At 35.8% G+C, this 22,179-nt stretch overlaps 1 protein-coding gene across 1 annotated transcript in view; it reads left to right on the top strand.

Annotated features, from left to right (window-relative positions):
- Positions 1-22,179, top strand: part of ARAP2 (ArfGAP with RhoGAP domain, ankyrin repeat and PH domain 2) — a 2,678,178-nt gene that overhangs the window by 1,357,572 nt on the left and 1,298,427 nt on the right. The window contains exon 10 of the mRNA XM_044062089.1: positions 15,552-15,658. Within this exon, the coding sequence (XP_043918024.1) occupies positions 15,552-15,658 (107 nt within the window). The remainder of the gene's footprint in view (positions 1-15,551; positions 15,659-22,179) is intronic.

Raw genomic sequence — 22,179 nt, forward strand, 5'->3', positions numbered from 1 at the left:
AGCACTGACTGAAGAGGAAAAAAGTGTGTTGTCCAAAGGACTTACTTTTGTACCAAGCTGCAGGAGTGAGATTGCTCAGGTACTGATAGACCTTAAAATGTTTGTGAGGAATCTCAACTTAAGGGTACAATTTCATGGCAAAAGTAATGTCCCTGAAAATAAGCCTATTCATGAAACTATAAAAAGGCCTACCAGCTATTGTCTACCACTACATCAAACACTAGCTGCTTTCGAAGTGAAATGTGAGATGGATATCAGGAAACTGCCTAAAAAACCTCCTAAGAAAAAACTTTATAACTTAACACAGGGAGAAAGAAAAGCATTGCTTGAGCTAGGCAATGATAAATCCAGGCGTGTAATGAAGGCAGACAAGGGAGGAGGTATATCTGTGACTCATACCACTAGCTACAACCAAAAGATAGAGAACATGCTGGAGGATAACAGATTTTATGAGTTATTTACCATGGATGACATAAAAAGAGCATATGATTTATGGAACACTAATCTCTCCACATTATGGGAAGAAAAACTTATCAGTGAAAATCTTTATAATTATTTATGGAGCCCATGCCCATGTTTACCTTACTTTTTTGGAATACCAAAGCCACACAAGAACAGAGAAGACCCACCTTATAGACCGGTGGTAGCAAGTGGAGGTTCCCTTACTGAAGCCACAGCCGTTTACCTTGATTACTTACTGAAATCTCTAGCAGAAAAGAATAATTCATACATAAGAGATTCAATTGATTTTTTGAAGAAAATAAAAAACATTACAGTGGAAGCTGACAATATTTTGGTAACTATTGATGTGGAATCCTTGTACACAGTGCTCCCTCACAATTACTGTATAACAGCAGCTATGGAGTCTTTTAAGAAACATAATCAGGGTACACAGGCACAACTGCAAAAGTTAAGCAAGCTCATTAATCTTGTACTGGACTTCAATTTCTTTACTTTCAATGGCAAACACTACAAACCAAAAACTGGTATAGCAATAGGGGCTGCCATGGCCACCAGCAAAGATAACATAGCCCTGGGCAAATGGGAGGAGGACTTTGTGTTAAACAACACAGATTACATGCAGCATATCACATGATATTTATGTTTTATTGATAATGTCTTTATTGTGTGGGAAGGTGACACCTTGCAGCTTGGAGATTTTATCACTTACCTCAATCAAACAACCCCCTTCCTGAAGTTTACTTCTTCCCATAGCTGTACTTCAACCACTTTCTTAGATATGAAGATTTCCAAGGACACCAACAATAACAGAATCACCACTGATCTATTCAGAAAACCAACAAGGGTTAACTTATTACACCACAGTAAAAGTCTACATCCTACAAAAACCAAGTATAATGTAATGAAGTCTCAAGGCTGTAGATTAGCTCGAATTACCACAGAGATGGAACCATTTTTGAGAAACCTGAACAACTTAGAGAATGATTTTCTATTGAGAGGCTATGAAAGTCAGATGTTAAAAAACATCCTAGAACCCATTATGGAACTGAAAAGGACTGAAACACCTTCACTCAACCTCCCCAGTAGAAAAATGTTAAGCTAATTCCACAGAGAATAACAAATGCAAAAATAGCTGCATCCTGACATACACTTTGGATTATCACAGTATCAAAAATATTATTGAAGAAAACTGGGACATTGTCACAGGAAACCCTTTTCTGATTAACATCTTAGGTGAAGCCCCATCATTTGTTTATAGGAAGGCCAAGAACGTTAGAAGTTTTGTTGAATTTAAACCTAGACCATGTGAGAAAAGCACTAAAAGATGTAAAACTAATTGGACATTTTGTATATTTATACAGCAAGGTGATAGTTTTTATTGCCCTTATTTAAAGAAGATCATTAAAACCAGTGCAGGGGGTGACTGTAACACTAAAAAAGTAATTTACAGGGCACAGTGCAATGAATGTGATGCATTCTATTTGGGCAAGACTATAAATAAACTCAAGCTTAGGATTTCATGTCAACTGTCAAAAATCTGCTCTGGATGTAAAAATAATGCACTAGCCAAACACCTTTCTCTTCATAAAAGGCACACAGGTTTTAAGTTCCAGATCCTGGATTGCATAGACATGGGTGATCTTGAAGGAGAAATCCCGAATATTCTGGAGAAACATGAACTCATATGGCAATTAAAGCTAAACTCTTTTAGGAAGCCTGGACTAAACTACTACTGTTCAATTAAAAGTGCACTGGAACTTAGAAAATTGCCATATTGTTTACATGACTAATTGTATTTTATTTTATTTTATTCTACAAATTGGTTTTAAATACCATTTTAAATCAGTTGAAATTTAAGTGTATATTTTGTTTCCATCATCATACATACATTTTTTCTTATTTTTATTTTTTTTCTGGTTCTTTTTTCCACTTTATTCAAAATGATGTGTAATAATACTAACTAATTATACAATTATATAGTTTTTTAGGGTTCTTGTACACAGGCCTGAAGAAGTCTAGAAGGACGAAAGCGATCTTTGTTAACAATAGGTTATGAAAATAGAAATTGATTTTTACATGCAAAATGTATATGTATATATTTATATATATATATTTTTTGATTGCCAAATGAACTAAGGTTGATATATTTCCAGCCATGTAGTATATTATAAAATCACAGACTTAATAATCTACTTAATAATTTGGTTAAATAAGAGGTACCACATCATTATAAATTTTATTTAAAGTACATAAGGGTTATATATTCTTATGACAGCTACTAAGTAGGGCAGGACCAGCTCGAATGTCACACTGATGGGGGAAGGGATGTGAATTTAACATGTGTACCAATAACACTTTGTTTTACAGCACAGTAAACCACTCCCATGCCTGATAAAAAGTGTATATATATATATATATATATATATATATATATATATATATATATTTAGAAAGCTTGTGAGGAAATTATTACTCTATTTTTGTTTTACTTGGATCGCTTGTCTGTGTACTTAATAAAGGATTTTCAACTGGAAACAGACTGCCTGCATTGCTTGGATTAGTTTCGAATACTTAGTAATGCTGTACAATTATATATTTTCTATTATAATTTTTGTTTTGTTTTGACTTAAGATGAGTTTACGTTCGTTACTTCTACTACTTTTGTCTGATATGATTAATATACAGTGATTAACTAGAAATATATGGACTGAAAATCTTCCACACAGAAAAGTTTCTTACACTGTTTTAAAAAGGCTAAAAACTATCCTGGAGACTTCACTCCACCTCTGGGACCTCCATTCTAAGAGACATCCTGTCTTTACAACAGTCAGCTTGTACCAGTTTCTCTAACACATCATTCCTCTTTCCCATCATGCTTCCATGACCTCGACAACAACCTCTCTCATTCCCCTGATCTCTTCAGTCTCACTTTTCTGGTCAGTTATTTCAGATAACTGATGAGAGACACAATAAACCTTAGTAGATTATTTAATGTTATTATCAAATAGAAGGCAGCACTTGTGCATTTTATGTACTTGAGGTTATGCCGTCTTCTGTCTTTCCATGTGTAAAGCACGTTGGCACAATTGACCTTAAAGAAGAATCAGAATACGTGAATAATGTCTCATCATTATTTTGCTCATGGTCAGAATCCAGCTTAAAACAGCATAAATTGCCATTTTCATTTGTCTCCTTATAGCAGGGCCACCAAGAATTATTTTTATATTTACACATAAAGGATGCCATTTTGAAACATTTTAACTCACCATTACCTGTTTATATTCAGTAATTGAAAATATATATTCCCCTTCTTCTTTACCATTTGCCTTGATAATGACAGTAATATTTCACAGTAAAATAATGTCCCTAACCAGTAGGCCAATTAAGTTTTCTATCCCTTTCATTGTATTGGTCATATAAAATCCAGTAGATTAATGATAATCTTCACAGTTTCAGTATAAGAGCTAGATAATTTGTCTGCTGCCTTTTATAATGTTTATAAACAACAAGCATCCTTGAATAAATGTAAGTATCTTCCAATTCATCAATAATGTCAAAATACCCAGTCAACTTTATAAATTCAGTCAGTTGTTAAGAAACGCATCTATCGAAACAAGTTGTGCAGTTCTGACTGAAGACAGCATTAGCATTTCTGAACATGTTAAATCAGATTCCCTAATCAGTTTAATTTGATATTATCTCATGGCTTGTCATTTTTATCTGCGTGATTTAACTACCCTGACTGTCTTAACAGAGATGCACAACAATCTTCATTTTATTTCTGTGCTTAACTAACTGCCATATAAGGGAGGCATTTGCATTATTCTCACCAAAGCAACACAGTGCATAACTGTCTCTGAGGCACACATACTTCAATTCTCATCAAATATCTTTAAATCTTAAGCCCCCTTCATTTTCAGTATTTTTTATTGCTCTTTAGTAAAACAGATTCTGTTATAACTTGGCACTCACGACTTGTGTAATATCCAGTGTACCTTAACATTATTACAGTATTTATTCACCTTCATTTGGAATTCAGTAACTTGCTCACCTTTTTTCTTACCAATTGCATCTAACTCCTAAAATGAACCTGTGGAGTTTTCAAGTCAATCAGGGAAACAGAACTACGTTGCCAGATTATTCTGCCCCACTCACAAATATAGGCAGTTTAAAGTCCCTGAGCCACCTCACATCATGTCTTTGCAATGTGGAAGGAAATTGGAACACCTAGAGAAGACCCACATAAATACAGGGAGGACATGCAGACTCAAAAACACAAGGTACCCCAGTCAAGTATCAAACCAAAGAACGCCTTGTTTAAGGTGATAATGTTACCTATTGTGCAATGTGCCACCTCACCTTATTGTTATTAATAGGTTGATATTATTCTCTTACTGGTGCCATATATCTGTTTCTAAAGGCTCCAACATTCAGTAAACACAAAACAAGGGTTGTGCTCTTCTTAAATCCATTTGAATTGTTTTAAATAATGTACTATGTCGCAAAAAAACAAGTTTTATAAATTATTCAAATTCAGCAAACCGTTCTTAACAGATTTGCAACCTGAATTGGTAATTAAGCTAACAAGCTATAACAAGGAGATCTAGTAATATACACTAATATTCTACCCTGTTTTAGAAAATAATCTTTTAGCCTATACTTTTATGCTTACAATATCTGACATCATAAGTGTCTAAATTTCCCAATCCATTACAGGTGAACCCCCCTCTCAAGGGCAGTAACAATATACTTGTATACTCCATATAAAAATGAGAAAGAAAAATAAATTATGATTATAGTAATAGTAATAATACTGAGAAAATATGTTACATCACTGACTATAAATGTAGCAATAATATTGCATATTCTCAACAAGTGATTTCCATGATTTTTTTATCCATATCTCAAATACATCAATAAAATACATAGAAATTCCATTGTATACTTCTTCCAGCTGGGAGAGTAAATAAAAGGATAATCCTGTTTATTTTGCAGCACTAGTAATGCCTCCATGTAAAGTGTAAGGTAACAAAGTACGCTTTTATAATGTTTCATTTATGAGCAGTTTAAGTAGCAAATCAAAGAACTAATTTTAAACTTTTTAGTAAGCTGTAGTGAGGCAGATAAATCCAATATGTGTCCATTGTTTTAACATGCATACAGTTTCCCATTGTCAACATACTGATGTCATTTTCTATATTATGTTTAATTAAAACAACATGATGTAATTTCAATATAATGAAGTCACATCCTTAATCTCCAACATAAAGCACAGTCTTGCATATTTAAGAAAATTATGTAAAAAGTCAAAAATCTGTGCCTTTTAGCAGCACTTTACTAAACAGGAAAAACTTATGTGCTCGTTGTTTCCAAAGTATGCAAAAGAAATTCCATTTTCTCCACATTAGTTTCATAACCCAGAATGCAGCAACCAAAAGTATATGTTTTAAGTAGATAAATTGACCATCCAGCAAACATGGATGCATCCCCTTAATCGTATCTTGATAATTCTGTTCATCTCTGGACGTGCAGGGATAATATCTTAGTAGAGATAAGTGTTTCTCTTTCTTCAGCATCATTATCATCATCGTCAGCCGTTTGTGTCAATTCTTTCAGCTTAACCATCACCATCTTTGTTTTAATGAAAACCTGCAAGCATTTTGGTATGAATCCTAAAGTACCATTGGGAAATAACTTTATATTAGTCTTCCTTCTTCTGCATTCATGGATAATCTCTAGAAGTTGTAGTCTTTGCTGAAATGTAAAGCTAGAACAATTGTGACCTGTACGTTCTAGGGATCATTCTTCCATACAGGTTCATATGTAAGTACTAACCTAGCTGCCCTTTTAAATCTGTCTTGGCTGATAAAACTGCCATAGCATTTGTTCTTTTTCATACATAGGCAACAAATGTGTAATTTTTTCATGGTTTACTAGATTTCTCTTCAGTTAAATTTAAGACAGGCAAGTATTTGTTTCAGTTCCAAGTGACTTCTTTGTAAACCCAACCTGAAGTGCCAACTTCCTTTTTACAAAATTCAGCTGGTCCACACCTTCCACAACTTCAGTTATTCCACTCAGCCTCAAATGATGTTTTATGCTTTATTGTTTTATGCTTTATCTACCAAAGTTAAAAACTGATAATTAACATAAAACAACTACCATAATGTATTGATTGCATTATGGAGTACCTTATGTAACTCATGTATATATATTTTTTGCTTTATCAGTGACATGGCATCTTCAAAATATTACATCAAGCTACAATTTGGGTTCTTCTTTTACAAAATACTATAAAGCATTGTACATCTACCACTGAACCTGCTGTGTACAACATTTTGCTTTCGATTTTTCAGTTTGCAAAAGGCATATGAAGTAGCAAATACAAGTTAACTGTGCTGTATGTCTTTATTGTTAGTTGATAACTGAGCTAGCAGTTCCTGTTAAATTACTTGTTAGCAAGGCTTACATCTTCTTCTCAGTTAATTGTAAAAGCAACTGCATCAGTTCAGGTTAAGGAAACATCCGTGACTGCCTCCCTCCCCACCTCCTCCCACTTCATAGGATTATAGGAAGTTACTAGGCTAATGGCCATAGGGCCCTTACAAGCCTAGCCAAATTCTACCTTTATTTCGATGATCAGCACCTATTGCCCCTGTCCAAGTGGGACACAGCTGGAAACCTTGGGGTGAATTTATGATTACCCATCTAATCGCTGAGATTGCTTTTTAAGAGGGCCAGTGAGGTGCTCTGTTTGACATGAAGTGGGAGTCTGTTCCAAAAGTGTGGTAACCTCTGGGAGACAAATCTGTCCCTCCAGCAGGTTCTATTAATGTCATACCAGGTTAAGGTCTTTAGGATAGCGCAGTGGTGTAGTGGTAGCATTGTTGCCTCACAGCAAGACATTCTCCTGTTCAATTCTTGGCTGGGGTGCCTTCTATGTGGAGTCTGCATGTCCTCCCTGCGTTCGTGTGGGTTTCCTCCAGATGCTCTGGTTTCCTCCCACATTATAAAGACATGTGTCTGGCACATTTCTCCCTGGGCCTCCACTGAAAATTGGCTTTGTTCCAAGTCAGACTTTCCCAGTTAACAAATGTTAAATAAATAAGGAATAAATAATAGAGTGAGTAGCCCGTGTACCATTTGACTTACAGATATGCAGCATTTCTAAAAAAGTAGGGTCAGAGATTGCTTATATGCAAGGCAGAGATCACCTCTGAGTAGTCTGTATGAAATGGAATAAAGTGACAGTGATTTCAGACAATCCACATAGGACAGATGCTGAAGACCTTGAATTTTCCTTGTGAGGAACCTTTGTGGTCTATCTAGTTGCTGCAGGTGCTTGGAAAGGTACATACCAAAAGGGGTGTTGTACTCAGTTACTGGCCTAATGAGGAAAGAGTCCAGGGAAATTATAACATCATTTTTTCTGGAGGCAATGCCCTTACTTATGAGATGAGCATTATAGAATGCCCTTCTTACCACTGTAGAGACATAGTGATCAAAGGTAAGGTTGCTGTCAACCTGTGTGCCCAGGTCTGTCACTACTGAATGCATACTTAGGGTGTTGCTATTGATGTGGTAGTTAGCAGGAACATTGCTTTTACTGAAAGAGATGATGAAAACATTTTTTGCATTGAGTTGAAGGCCATGACATTGGCACCAATCATTTGTTTGTGTAAGACTCTCTTGTAGGATGTTGACATCATTTGCGGATTCTATGAACACTCCCAGTTTGCACTCATCAGCAAACATTGTCAGCCACAGACCTTTAGTTTTTGCTTGTACTTCGAAGAAATAGATTCCAAACAGATGAGGTCACAGGACTGACCCTGTGGAACACCACTGGTTACAGGTCTGCTGTTAGAGGTAGATTTCCCTATTTTGACTATAGGTGTTCTATCAGTGACAAATAAGATATCCAACGAGTCACGGAGACTGAGAAAGACAAAGGTTTATTCACAAAGTAAACGTAAAGCGCTTTTCGTCGCTCACAGCATGAGCAACTTCTTCAGACAATTAACACTCAAGCTAATTAACAATTTATACTACCATCACTAACCCCACATGGTTAATGCATCAATTACGGGTTAAAGTGGTGGAGTTTCATAACAAAGTAAAAAAATTATAATATACATTAAAAGCTTGTATAAACACCTACTGGTCAACAAATACATTACTAATAAAATATATATATGCATATGTACTTGCTACCCAAAAAGTATGTATATATGTTCATTGCCTAAAAAATGTGTGTGTATATATATATATGTATATACATATATACACACACACACACACACACACACACTAAGTCAACTCGCAAACAACCCTAAAACTAATGTATGTGTATATGTATATATATACCAGGACAAGAAGACCTCTAACAGTCAGAATGTTAAAAAATGTATGTACATATATAACTATAAATACAATATAATTGAACAGTTGTCAGTTGTCAGTAATAATAATAACAAGCAGGTTCACACTACACAAATAACTGAAGTTCAACAGGGATATTTCAATCTATGGTGCCTATAAGGTAAGTAAAGTAGATGGTCACTAAAATAGTTAAGTGGCCTTCCTAATGTATATTTGTATATTATGTGTATTATATTCTATTAGAAACAGTTTGATCAGCACTTCGCTAAAGTCACAAAACAGTACACAAAAGGAATACACAAAGCAAGTATATATATGTATAAGGACAAGTCTAAACCTTTGTCTTTCTCAGTCTCCGTGACTCGTTGGATATCTTATTTGTCAACGTGGTTTGTCCTACAATTTAGTCTGTTTCCTGTTCTATCAGTGAGCCAGTTAGTGACCCATCTAATGATGTAAGGGTTGAAACTTAGCTGTGAGAGTTTGTCGATGATGCCTGAGTGGGGGTTAGTGTCAAAGCCTTGGCTAAGTCTAGTTAGGTTGTATGCACACAACTCCCTTTGTCCAGGGCCATGACTGTCTCAAAGAAGTTCACCAGGTTTAACAGGCATGCTCTCCCTTTTGACAAATCCAAACTGAGTAGGTCAAGTGTTTGGAGTTTACCTATATCTTTGTTGATAAGATCCGTGGTGATTCGCTCCATGGCCTTACAGATAAGGCTAGTCAGGTGAATAGGTCTATTTTTCCTAAGGTCAGTGGAAGCACCACCTTTGTGCAAGGGAATAATGGTGGCCATTTTCCATTCATCTGGGAGGAAGCTGGTGGTTAGACTATGATTGAAAAAGACTACCAAGTGCTGTCGCTAATTCTTGTTGGAGCCCAAACTTTAATAGTTTATCCATTGTTAGATAATTTAATTTGGGCTATGAATGAGTTTGTATATCCACATCTAATAACTAAGCATTTTTATTCCATAATTAGCAATACACATGATTTTAAATGGGTCTCTTTACCATTACTTAAGCTAAAAGTGCTTGCATAGACTGTTTATCTTTGCCTCCATAGCCAAAAATATTGTATGCTGGATATCTAACAACATTCCCCAGGAAACCTTCATCTTAGATGACATAAATATAGACTAGCAACACAAAAGAGTGGCAGTCACAAGGACTCCATTCACCTATCTGGCTTCACCCAACTAATACGCTCATCCACCAGAGTCGACAACAGCACCAACAGGAGTCCACACTGGACTGGGTATTGACAAACAGACCCTAAAATATAACATCTTCTGGTAGATTACCAGATACTATAGGTGACCACCTCCCAACCTATGTAGTTAGAAAACAACAGGGTTCACCCAAAGAAATAATAAATAAGTATGCAATTTAACCATAGTTAACAAAGACATGTTTATTACAGACCTGTCCCACTACAACTGGAATGTATTAAGAGTAATGACCCTAGATGAAGAAGTTACTCACTTCAGTTATACCTTCCTAAAATACTAAATGATTCAGCGTCACTTAGGACAAGAGCAGTAAAATCTAACACAGCACCATGGCTGACAAAAGAGACCAAACAGCTCATGCTGCAAAGATGTAATGCATGGAAAGAATGGTATAGGAATAAAACACAACATGCCAACCAAACGTTCAGATCTCAGAAACTGTACCCATATTCTTGTTAAATCTGACAAGAAGTCATACTACAGTAATCTCCTAAAAAAGCACCAAAGCAACCATAAGCTGTTTTGGTTCTCTCGGAACTGTTACATCCCAGCCATACCACTTCACCCTCTCCTTCTACTTCAAACAACAGAGTCCATTGCCACTCAGGTTGGCACTCATTTTAGCCACTCAGTTCTATCACTAATCAATGACCATCTCACTTCACTCCTCCAAATTCCATCTGTTCTCAAAAGCAACACGCTATCTTTTAGTTTTCAGGCTGTCCCAACATTAGCCATAAAAATTACTAGCCAAATTAAAAGGAACAACCTCATCTGCTGATAACCTTCAGACTGAGTTCTTCAAAATAGGTGCAGATGCAATAGCCTTCCCTGTCTCCATTCTAATCAGCTGGTTAATAACTGATGTCCCATCCATCTGAAAAAATCCATTACTATACCCCTTCACAAAGGAGAGACTTCAGCAGAGTTAATAAACTACAGACTTATTGATATCCTGTCACCCCTCTCCAAAATCCTCGAGAAATATATTCATTCTCAGCTTGTGAAACATATAACCAAACACAACCTCCCCTCCAATACCCAATACTATTTCAGGCCCAACCACAGTACTACTACTGCCCTCCTGAACTTCAACAGTATAGCAAACCAGTATAGAAATTAGGGCAAACTTGTTTCTTCACTTTTCCTTGACCTTTCCAATGTAATTGATGGTGTGTCTCACTAAAAGTTCTTCTCTGAACTTGCAGTACTAGGTCTCACTTACCCCTCCCCCTCCTGCTTTCATAGTTTTTTATGATATTGACAGCAGGCAAATAAATAGCAACACAACGTTTCAGCATTTCAACCAATCTCTGTTGGTGTTCCCCAATGGTGAGTACTTGGTCCCCTTCTATTTAATATTTTCATAAATAAACTTCATACCTCTACAACACTGGCCACTCTCTTACAATATGCTAATGATTCAGCCTTATTTGCTGTGCTCCATCCATAACAGAATTACAGGAAATCACTCAAAACTCAGTCACTGATTTTAAATATGGCTAAACAAATCTCACTTGCTGCTTAATGCCAAAAAAAAAAAAAAGACATGCTATTTATTCCAAAACAACACCTTAACCACAAACACACATTTCATATTATCTCAAGTAATAACACAAAAAATAGAAACCGTAAGCCAAACTAAACTACTCTGAATCATAATAGATGACAACCTCAAATTTGATCACCACATACTTCATTTCATCAAGAAAACTCACTCAGAACTCATCTCCCTCTATAGGGCCAAACACTATGTGTCAGATCAAACAAGGATTACGTTAGCAGCAACACACTTCCTTCCTTCTCTGTCATATATTTTCTCTAGTCGTACAAGTATCAGCACTATGTATAAAAGTAATCTAGCATGCTTCTAGTACAAAATAGCTAAATTTGCAATACAACAACCTTATAAAACACACCACTGCCTTACAGTAAAAAATTAAAGTGGCTTGAACTCCAAAACCAGTTGACATACTCACAAAAAATCATAGCCTACAACCTATCGTACTCTCCAGACAAATGCCCAGCATTACAAAATACTCTACTGTACTGTTCACTCACTAGAGACCTGCACTCTAGCAATATATTTTATTGTCCGTCAGTAAGACTTTCGACACTGCTGGAGACTCTCTCTACTCATTATATATTGCGGTTCTAGAATGAAACCCCACACAGTTAAAACAGATAGAAAAACTTAAATAGTTTCACAACGTTGCTTAAACAGCATTTTGGCTTCCCAATCTTTTTGAACCTTATTGCTGCTCCTCATAATGCACTTATTTCCTAAACTATGAATTTTCCTCCTACTCTCACACTCCACCACTAACTATAATTCTTCCTCTGTCTATTTATCATCTTGTTCATTGCCATAACTTCGCCTTTCATATCTCTCATTAATTACTAAGTTACATTCTACTTGTCTGTCTGTAAATTATTACTAAACTCAAAAACATCCCAGCTTGATCTTTTCCCTGCGGCCGTCATGCTATAAATAAATACATTAACTGTTATTGTATGTTATGCCTCTGTTCAATAATTAGCCAATTTAAGCTAATTTCTCTCTTGCTATTTGTGTTAAGCTGCTACATTCATGTAAAAAACAATTAAAAATTGTCTAAAGTAGATGTTTTTACCCTACAGTGGTAAATACAGATAATGTGTAACTTAAATGTGAAGCTCTTCTCCCCAGGCCTCTGCTGATAATGGGTTTTATCCCAGTCAATAAAGGCAAACAAATCAATCAGTCATGTAAAACATCTGAACCCACAGCTTTACAGACCTCCAATCTTTTTGAATATCCAAACTACAGTCCTGATAAATGTCACACTGTGCAAAGGCTTTGAAAATACTTTTCCAGTTTCCTTTTTATTAAGTCATATCCTTGCCCTCTCATCATTTTCACCATTTTAAGAACAGAACACATACTCATAAGTGTAAACATCTCCATTGCTACCTCATCTTATGTTTTCTTAAATTTCTAAGGGATCATAGTAGGTAGAGCTTTTTCATACAGTAGTGCAATCAAACTTGTATTGAATAAACAACCTTAGACAATAAGACATACACTGTTGTAATCTTGTGGGATATTACAGCCAGAGATATCCACCCATATGATGCACCTCAGGATGACAGAACACTGAGTTTAACTTGTGTAGCGCTATTTTCAAATATCTTAGCTGCATTTTGATTGGAACTGCTTCTTGGGTGGCGGGGTAGACTACAGCACTCTGCCTCACACACACACACACACACACACACACACACACACACACACACACACACACACACACACACACACACACACACACACACAATTTTATTCACTTGTTGCTTGATTTTTTTATTGTAAACAGCAATGATTTGCTATTTTCTTCAGTTAGCAAAATGTCTGCCAAATCATGGCATTTGATATCTGTTTTGACATCAGGTAGTTTTGTAAAAGAATTATAGAGCTGGTGGGAAGCTTTAGTGTCATCATTTCAATTTGTAAGCAGTATGTTGTCTATTCTTGATTTTTATCAGGCCTTATACAGAATTAACGACCTAATGTTTCCGAAGGTTGATCAGTTACAGTTCAGGACTGATCAAAGGATTTCCATCATTTTACCTTTTCGTGTGATTCATTGTTCTGTTCTTCATTTCATTGTGCTTTTTGCTTCTAAAATACAATTTTTTACTTTAGTTACTTCATTGGAATTACATTTATTAAGTCTAATAAGCTTGTTTTTGTATTTACTCTATAATGAGCAGCTGACCAATTACTCCCTGATTCTGTATCATGTGGTGCAAACTTCTGATGATGCAAATGTGATAACAAATGGTTGATAAGTGGAACAGCACTCTTCTGAAATTCCAGCAGACTTTATTATATTTGTATGCAATGATCTAAAGATTTTTAGGAAACAGATTTTTCCAACATTTTTTGCTCCAGTTTTATTCCATATTGTATATAGCACACAAATGCAGTTTAGTGTTGTTGTTGAAGTGATTTTCATGGCCCTAGTTTTCATCATCCCATGGTATCGACACCTATTCTGCATTTGTGTTATTATACTGTGTGTCAGATACCACACACTTTACTAGAGAGCTAATTTTGTTTTAATTGCTTTTGTTACCTTTTTCTTGACTATAACAGTAGTTATTTATTAATTTATTGCCTGACTGAGCAACTGTGCTGCATTGTGTCACTTCAAGTACTGAACTCAGCTACTGCTAAACAGAGGCCTGCGTACTACAAAGCATTTACCCCATAACTGTATTACACTGGATGGCATATAATCAATATTGATTTATTAATATTTTGTTTGTTCTTGCAAAACCAGTGTTCAGAATGTACTTTACCAAATGTAAACAATGTATTCTTTAGTCAATATCATCATGAATTTAAAAGTATTTCCTAATGCATAAGTTATAGCATTGTGTTAATGGCTGCACATTTCAGATTTCATTATTGTCAATGCTACAGCAATATATATATATATATATATATATATATATATATATATATATATATATATATATATATATATATATATATATATATATTTTTTTTTTTTTTTCATTTTGAGGCCATGCTTGCTTTAGTTATTAAACAGTCTGCAAAAGAATGCTGTAATCTGTTATATGGCAATGTCAGTGTAGTTAATGAAGTGCAGGAATACAGCAAAAGGCAGGTATGTGTAATTCACAGTCAGAACTTGGAAATATTTGCATAGAAGAAAACGAACATGCCACCTGTTTAAATTCTTTTATACAACAATATATTAGAAAGAAAGATATGTGATCCTTTAACAAAATGTGTCATCACGGTTGCCATGGTGACAAAGCTCTCAATTTTGCCATTGATGATCTGATTATTTCCATGGTAGTCTCTCAGCTGAAAAGCAGAGTTATTAATAACAGAGGACTATGCATTGTCCTTAATATCATAACTTGTATGTTCTTCTATTGTTATTGCAGCTAGCATGCTAGATTTAATCTGTCAACAGCTGTATCATCCACACATTATGATAAACAGTGGATAACATTATTCTACTACTCGTGGCTGTGGTGAGCTTCCTGGAGTTCGAAAACACAATAAAAATTCATTGTGTTGTATTTAAGTGTGAAAGGAAGTGCAGATAACAAACATTCATGCTGTGAATCAGTGCTGTGCCCTGGTCAATAAATGCAATAAAAGGCACATAAATATAGTTGCTTTAAATCAATTTTTCTCTTTCTGTGAAAAAAAAAACATATATGTATGTGTATGTGTGTGTGTGTGTGTGTGTGTGTGTGTGTATATATACATATATATATATATATATATATATATATATATATATATATATATATATATATGTGTGTTTAAACAGTCTTTCAAAAATAAATTAATTGCAAAGCATTGTATCATTGGGTTCTGTTTTTTAGACTTGCAACAGGACAACTTTGTCAGACATATAACACTAAATTATATAATATATGTGCTTCAATTTAGGACTTTAAAACTGGGCTTGGTATCACTGTCATAGAATTAAATGTTGCAACAGTAAAGGATTTGGATCGCAAAAATTTTGAACTAACTACTCCATTCAAGAGCTTCTGGTAAGTACCTTGCAGTGCTTCTCAAATATTCATTCAAGTGTTCTAATGGTAGGCACCTCTGTATACTGAAGTAATATAATTTCAAAACTCTCAGGTTATGTATTAGCACAGCTTTGATTATTTCTCATGAGAATGTGCATTGCTAGTAACTTTACCAGGAGCTTGTCATTGATTTTATTTTTGTATTCCTCTTCAAAGCATAATGTTTTTGCCTATATTTTGTCATGCTGGTCAACTTAGTCAAATCTGTGATGAATGTCTAGATTTCCCTAAGTTCCAAGATTTAATGGTACATTTTAGTGTAAAACTTACTAGCTGAATTCTGAAATCTGTGAATTCCTGTAACATAGAACCACCACCTCCTTAGTCGTGTTCACTGAATGAGACTTTCCCCAAGGAAGATGTTACAGCAGACAGAAGCAGTGTAGGCCTAGCAGCTTGGCCAGACGTTTCACACCGATGGACGTCTACACTGCATTTCCAGCTATCACTGCTGTCTGTGATTTAGTGTTTTCGTATTGTGCACCATTCATAAGATACAGTATGGTACTGTTAACATAACCATGCAGTGTTATGAGTTGTTTTTGCTAAGTACAGGTCTGTTGATGGATGCGTGTGGTTCTGTATTTTTGTAACCTGCATATGTATCCTGATTGTATAGCATTGTTTGTATATGAGTGTTTTATTTTGATAAAAATAATTAATTTTACAAATAATCCACTCCTGTGTGTGTGCAAGTGAAGTTTGCTGTGCAGATTGAGCTGTTGCCCTGCTGCTTTCCAACCGTAATGAGACAGCTTGTTGGTGGGCTTACTCCACCCCTTTGTTGTAACACCCCAGCAGTCCTAGTCAGCTGCAACTAGGAGGGTAAGTATACTGCTCCGCTGTTGTAATGAAGCTGAAAACACTCATTCACTTTAATACATATACAGTTAGCTTATTTGTCTGGTTGTCTTCTTCATACTCTGGTCATGTTGTGATAAGAATTGTAGCCTGGTCTCCTGTTTTTTGTTAGTTTCAGTATTATTAGACCCAGACTATTTTGCTTTGAGGGCAATTTCATTGACTGCCTGAAATTTTAAGAGATGGTTTTGTAGTAGGTGGAGGTTGCTGCATTGCATTGGTGGGTGTGTTGTCCAAGTGTCAGCTTGTTTGGGGTTGTGGCTGCTTGACATTAGTGATAAGGGTTGTTTTTGTTCTAGCCATTGCATCATTGTTTGCCAGTCATTTTTTTGAAGTTATGCTAGACAGGGAAGGAGCTAAAGAACACTTTGTTGTCATTTCAGTCCTTCAGTCATTAGATATAATTGGATGTGACCTTATTTTCTTTGGTTGTGTTTCTGCTAATCTTTATAAAAAAGTATCATACGTTTTTATATATATATATATATATATATATATATATATGTGCGTGCATGTGTATGTATGGTGTTTCTTCACTCAGATGTTTCACCTTTGGTGCAGTGGAAGCCTTTGACTGGCTGGGGGTCTTTTGTGTGGGGCTTCCTGTTTGTTCTGTCTGGCATTCATTCTTTCTTTGTTAAAGTGGAAACTGTGATCAGGAAGATGGTTGCTGGTTTTCCCCTACCTGAAGGCTCTCAGTAGCAACATCTTGTTAGCAGAAGCACCTCTGTGTAAAAATAACAAAAAAAAAAAAAAATGTTTTGTTATTATTACTGTTATTATACCCTTGGTTGTAATGGGTCAGTTACACAGCTGTAATCAATGATTTGTAAGGAGATAAGCTTTGATGACAAGCAACTGTTAGTTGCTGCTTGCAGGATTTCTACTTGCTATAAAATGTCTGTCGATTCCACGATGGTGGTCATCTAGTGTGCACCCTCTCTACAGAGCTGCCTACCTCAGTTATAGTTACAAAGGAAAATCTTCACTTTTGATTTACTGTAGTTATGATCTGAAGAGGGGAAAGCTGCTTTATCATTAATTTCCTGGATTCTCGGTTTATTGAGCTCTTTCAAGAACAAAAAACAACTTAATTAGCCCTTAGTCTGTCCTGCTGCTCCAGCCACGTGTATTCTAAGGGCCTAAAACTATCCTCTGCACGTCTGTTAAACAAAGTTGGTTCAGATCATCATGGCAAATGAACAAAACACTATGGAGACGCAAACTACAAAAGCAAAATTATCAACAATATTCTCTCCAGAAAACGAGGTAGCCTCCAAAAGGCAGAAAGTTAACAAGCAGTTATTAGATAACAGTAAATCCAGCGCTAAAGCCAAAGCTGAAACTAACTTCCTCTTGGATGAACTGAAACAAGCTCTCCAACCCATTCAACTGGCCATATAAGGATTTTCTGAGAAACTTACCAAGTTTGGAAATACTATTAACCAAATCGCTGACAGAGTGTACACCCTTGAACACAAGACTCAGTCTAATGAATCTCAAATACAAACTTTAATTGAAGAGCTTCACACCAAAATAACATGCATAAATGATCTTCAGCTAAAACTAATGGACCTTGAGGCAAGAAGTCGACGCAACAACATTTTGATCAGAGGGCTCTCCGAGAAATATGAAAATCAAGTATAACCTATCAGATTTTTTAGCTGCTCCTGCGTTCGGATGGTATCACCGCTGACATAACAGTTGAAAGAGACAACCGTGCCCTGCACAAACACCAGGACTCCACGGCTCCACGACAAGTCTACACCAGGTTATTAAACTTCCAAGACACTCAGAAAATCCTGCCAAAAAACAAAAAACATTTACCTGGAATAACTATAAATTAACCTTTTCACAAGACCTTCCTCTCTCTATTAAGGAAAGCAGACAAAAACTAGCTCCGTTTTGCACTGAGTCAATTAAAAAAGGAATCAAGTTCCAAATGTGTTACCTAAACATGCTAATCTTTTTCATCAGTGATACAAGATATGCTGTCAGTTCTCTGTAGGAGGCTAGAGAGGCATTCCTCAAAGCTTTCAATAAATCACCAGAGCTGTAGTATACTACATTAATTAATGCTTTATTAACTAAGGCTAAGCTCTGGATTTCTACTCACCAGAAAGCACAATATTATTTGCATTCTCTCCTCCGATGGTCAGTGTTGTTTTTCAACCTTGTCTGAAGTTTATTAAATGCTTGATTACACCCTGTTCTTTATTTTAAGCTAGGAACCAAACTGGTTTCATTTGGTTGTCTAAGGAGCCACTTTTATTCACAACTTCCTGTTACTCCAACATAAAGGATCCCCCTCCAGATATTTTGCCAGCAGTTGTACGAGCTACTTCTGTGACTTTGCTCTGCGTTCTGTAGTGTGGTTAAGCTAGTTTCCAACTCTGATGGTTGAAATGCGTCCTGGCTGCTTCAATTATTGTAAGGAGGTACTTCTTGCTGTGTGGCTTCTAGGGCACATCAGGTAGGCTATGGAAATTTTGTTTGGGTTTTACCTGCTACTGTCATGATACGCCACCTTATCAGTTAACATTCTCGCTAGCTGAGCGGCTGCCCTATTTCAACCTGGACTTAGTATACCAGAGCTGAAGGCTATTCAAGAGGAAGTGGTTCATTCTTCTTGTTTCTTTTAATGGGCAGCAGTTTCTTCAATCCATTACAAACCTTGAGGTCATATGATATCACTTCAGCAAAACTGAGGCAGCAAAACTATTGCACATAGCTGAATGATAGAGTCTCAGTAGTAAATAATAAAGTAGCCAAGTTCAAAATTTACTAGATGTCATAACGAAACTGGTAACATGACTTAAAAGACCCGGCACAATGATTTGCTGGAAGTGAATAGAATTATAGTAGTGATGACTGTCTGGTTCAGATACTAGCATCTATTGTGAGGTATCTTATTGTTCAGAGAAAACTACAGTTTGGTGTTTTATATTCATTGCTAAACACACATTTATGGTTATTAAACTGTTTCGATTTACAGCTTCTTCATTAAAATTAAGTCGTTTATTATCCACCAATACTATTCTATTCTCATAGTTAAATTGCATGAGGATTTATATTTATATTGTCTTTCTTAGTCTACTGTCTAGTGCACTTTAGCCTACTTCATGTGTTACTCACTTTTTTTATTTAAAATAATTTAATGATTATCAGAATTTTTCCTTACTTCTCCTAACCTCGCGCTTTTAGTGGATGCTCGTGGATTCATTAAAGTAGCGTTCTAAGATGATCAGTTTTTGGATGAGTATTCTATTGTACATATGTTTAGTACTTTTGATCTTACTATCTGATTTTCTCATATTCTTGAAGGTGTTTATTCTTCTTGCATTGCCACAATTGTTATTCAAAAAGTTTTGTCACTTATGCTAAAGTTATTGTACTTCTTCACTAAGGGGGTTTGGGTGGCTAGGCACCGGGTTCTGTCTGAAGGAGAACTGTGCTACCTCTATTGTTGTAATTCTATTTATAAAAGTTAAAAGGTCGAAGTGGATCTCTGTTTCCTTCATTTTCCCAATGTTATATCTCATCTCCCCCTTTTATGTGGTATTGGAACTTTTTCCGATAAAATGGTCAGTCAAGCTCCTAACCATAAAATGGTCAGTCAAGCTCCTAACTCATCGTCACTGATCATGGGTTGGTCCATTGACTCATGGAACATAAAAGGACAACAAAATAGAGCTAAGAAAAGCTTGTTGATGCATCTTGTGTTCAAATCTCAGGCTAATATCTGTTTTGTGCAAGAAACACATATGCGCAAGGAAGACTGAGAGAAAGAAACTAACAGAAAATGGATAAGATCTATCATAGCTGTGGGTGACTGTTCTAACTCAAAGGGGGTGGTCATTATAATTAAAAAATAATTTCAGGGGGTAATCACAGAATTCAGTTCTGATTAAAATGGTAGATGGTGCTTTTTCACATCTACTATCCCTAACTCTACCAAGCCAGTCCTTTTCCTAAATGTTTATGGTCCATGTTTGCAACAACAAGTCTTTATTATGGAGATTTACAACATTCTTTGCACATTTCAAAATTACCAGTACATACTTGGTGGAGATTGGAATGCAGTTATAGATCATGGCTTAGATCGCACAAGTAATTCACCCTTGTAAAATTTCCAAGCCTCATTAGCCCTAGGGGAGATAATGTCCGACTTCAACCTTATTGATCCTATCTCATGCAGTGACAACTTAACTAAAGAAAACATTTTTACTTACTATTCGAAATACTATAACACTTGGTCGCGGCTGGATTTTTTCTTAATATCTGAATCCCTAGCAAATCTTCGAATAAATTTCTATGTAGAACCTAGATTTGTATCAGATCATGCAAGAATCTCTCTCAGTATAATGTTCACATTAAGGGCACTGTCGACTCCCATCTTTGGTAACTTGGCTTTAATAACTTACTACGTAACAAAGACATAATCCAAGAAATTAATGATATCTTAGCAGACTTGGACACTAACCTTGAGATGTCTCAAATGCCCCTAGATATTCAATGGGCAGCCTGCAAAGCTAAATTGAGAGGGACCTTGATCAACAAGGCCTCATATTACAAAAAGCCTAACAAGGAGAAAAAGGAATTTGACCTTAAACCTAACCAACCTAGAAAAGAAACAGTTGCCATGTTCAGACCCTGAAACAGACATATTGATCAAAAATACTCAAAAAGAATTACTAGAACTTCATCAACAAAACTATTCTCTGCAAGAACAAAAACTTATAGCCACTTACTCCGAATGGGCACAAATTCCTTCTAAGAATAGCGAGAATAATCAACAATAAGCAGGGTTCTCCCAGAAATTCTATCTTACATTACCAAAATAAATGTTATAAATCTGACTCTGAAATCATCCAGTTGTTTTATTCTCTTTATTCAGATGTCTATGGCAGGAAGGGAGATAACCCTACAATCTCCCATATGGAGAACTTTCTGAAGTCTATTACCTTCCCTTCCCTGAATGAAAATCAAAGATCTCTTTTATCTGCTCCGTTAGAGCTTCAGGAGGTTCTAGATGTGATTAGCAAGCTCAGACTAGGCAAATCCCCTGGCCCTGATGGGTTCACTACTAATTTTTATAGAGCTTTTAACTTAAAAATTTCTTCTATTCTTCTAAAAGTGTTTAACTTCATTAAAAACAATGGAATAACCAACCTGCACTGAAACAACTCGAAAACAATCCTGATCATAAAAAATAAACACGACAAAGCTGATCCTCACAACTACAGACACATTTCTTTAATAAACGTTGATTTAAAGATGTTCTCCTCCATTCTGGCCAACAGACTTAAAAAAGTTATGCCTTTTTTCATTTCCCCTGACCAGGCAGGTTTTATGAGTAACAGGCACACTTGCAATAACACCTTAACTCTTGACTCCCTTATGCAAATTACAAAAAAAGACAAAAACCCTGTTTTATGCTTTAACATTAGATGCCTCCAAGGCATTTGATAGAGTAAACTGGGACTTTTTGTTTTTAACCATCTCTCACTTCAACATACCCAAAGTTTTCTGAGATACAATCAAACTACTATATAAAAATTCAGCCACCTATCTATATGCGAATAAAAGGATTACAAATGGAACAAGACAAGGTTGCC

This window comes from Protopterus annectens, chromosome 2.part1 (genome assembly GCF_019279795.1).
Source record: "Protopterus annectens isolate FY-2018-M chromosome 2.part1, PAN1.0, whole genome shotgun sequence".
Taxonomy (NCBI): domain Eukaryota; kingdom Metazoa; phylum Chordata; order Ceratodontiformes; family Protopteridae; genus Protopterus; species Protopterus annectens.